This window comes from Aplysia californica, unplaced genomic scaffold (assembly GCF_000002075.1).
Source record: "Aplysia californica isolate F4 #8 unplaced genomic scaffold, AplCal3.0 scaffold00889, whole genome shotgun sequence".
NCBI classification, from domain to species: domain Eukaryota; kingdom Metazoa; phylum Mollusca; class Gastropoda; order Aplysiida; family Aplysiidae; genus Aplysia; species Aplysia californica.
In genome coordinates, this window is record NW_004798159.1 from 79,118 (window position 1) to 80,784 (window position 1,667).

The following is a 1,667-nucleotide window of genomic DNA, read 5'->3' on the forward strand; positions in this document are numbered from 1 at the left end:
TGTGTGTGTGTTGGTGTGGGGGTGGGATGAGGAAAGGTGAAGCAAGAACGGGCTGTTGAACTTTTTAATGGGAATTTCAAGCTGTATTGAGTAACGAAAGGTTGCTACGGTGCGTCCTTGAGCAAGGAAATCTTAATCCCAGCTTATGACGATGCTGCACCTAGCTGTGCAAAGCTGGTTATAGTGTTGGTGTATCCTGGGTGAAACGGAGCTACTAGTCTTCTCTTCACACTATGGTTTCTATAAATGTGTTTGCTTCGGTCTCCTTATATTACTTCTATCTAACAAAACCTTACTGTGGATGGTTGGCGTATGTTCTGGTGTGGTTTGCTTCTTTTTGTCTATCAAACATCTATCATCCTTATCTCTGACCTCCTTTTCTTTGCTTGTTTCTCCCCAGTAACATCTCCAATCTTGGGCCTTTTTTCTTAATCGGTTTGTCAGTGCAGTAAAACTGGTAAAAAGTTGTTCCCCCATCCGATCCGGACATTGGGGATTGCCTTGTTAGTGAGACAACTTTCTGGACCTTCGGCATATTGTGGTAGGATGGCCAGTTCCTTTCCACGCCGCCTTTACTTCCCCAACTCGAAGTCAGGTACCCATTACTGCTGGGTGGGGAGGAGACAAGCGCACTAACCGCTCCGCCACCGAACCCTCAGTGAAACTGATACTAAGATTAAAATCAAAATCATATTGAGGACTTTAAGAACAGCCTATACCCGACATACAGAAAAACAAAAAAAAACTTGGACAGTGGTTGGCGACTTAATTTTCACTTGGAAGAAGAAGGGCAGGGAGGATAGAGAAGTTAGAAGTTAGAAGAGGGGTCAAGAAATATAAACGTGCCCTATAGTACTGCAACTGTCTCTCACCTCTCACCTCACCTCATCACCATCTCTCTAATCCTATAATGTCCCTTCCCTATCATCCAACCCCCCCCCACCCCCCAGGATCATCCGCCAGGACGCAGTGAGCCTCAACAGCAGCTGTTTTAGTCTGGCGTCCGCAAACACAGATAGCCGCTGTGGGGGTCTGGGGGCGCGCTCTCAGATGGGCTCCTCAGACCCTCTTAGCGCCAGGTCCAGGGATAGCCTCAGGGCTACGTCACCGGTCGTGCACGAGAGAAAGGTGAGAGTTCAAAGGACAAAGGTCAAAGGTGGAGGAGGGCGGTCTGGTTTGTTTTGTGTGGGATGATGATGTAATAATAATATTATTATTATTATTATGTCTTATTAGTCAGAGTAAATTTTGATAAATTATGTTATTTTGTGCTTTTTTGTGAGTGTGTGTGTGTGTGTGTGTGTGTGTGTGTCTTTGTGTGTGTGTGTGTATGTGTGTGTGTGTATGCTTGTGTGTGTGTGTGTATGTGTGTGTCTGTGTGTGAGTGGTATTATTAACATCGTCATGAAATCTGGGGGTGCGCTCTCAGATGGGATCCTCAGACCCTCTTAGCGCCAGGTCCAGGGATAGCCTCAGGGCTACGTCACTGGTGGTGCACGAGAGAAAGGTGAGAGGCCAGAGGTCAAAGGTCAAAGGTGGAGGGATGTCTGGTTTGTCTTGTGTGGGATGATGATATATTATGATGATTAATATGTCTTTTTATTAAGAATTTATTTGGATAAATTATCTTAATTTGTGTTCTTTGTTTGTGTTGAGTGTGTGTGTGT

At 45.3% G+C, this 1,667-nt stretch overlaps 1 protein-coding gene across 1 annotated transcript in view; it reads left to right on the forward strand.

Annotated features, from left to right (window-relative positions):
* LOC101847536 (regulating synaptic membrane exocytosis protein 2) overlaps positions 1 to 1,667 on the forward strand; it is a gene marked incomplete in the record, with an annotated part of 82,471 nt that overhangs the window by 48,927 nt on the left and 31,877 nt on the right. The window contains 1 exon segment of the mRNA XM_013089186.2: positions 951 to 1,128. Coding sequence (XP_012944640.1) covers positions 951 to 1,128 — 178 coding nt within the window.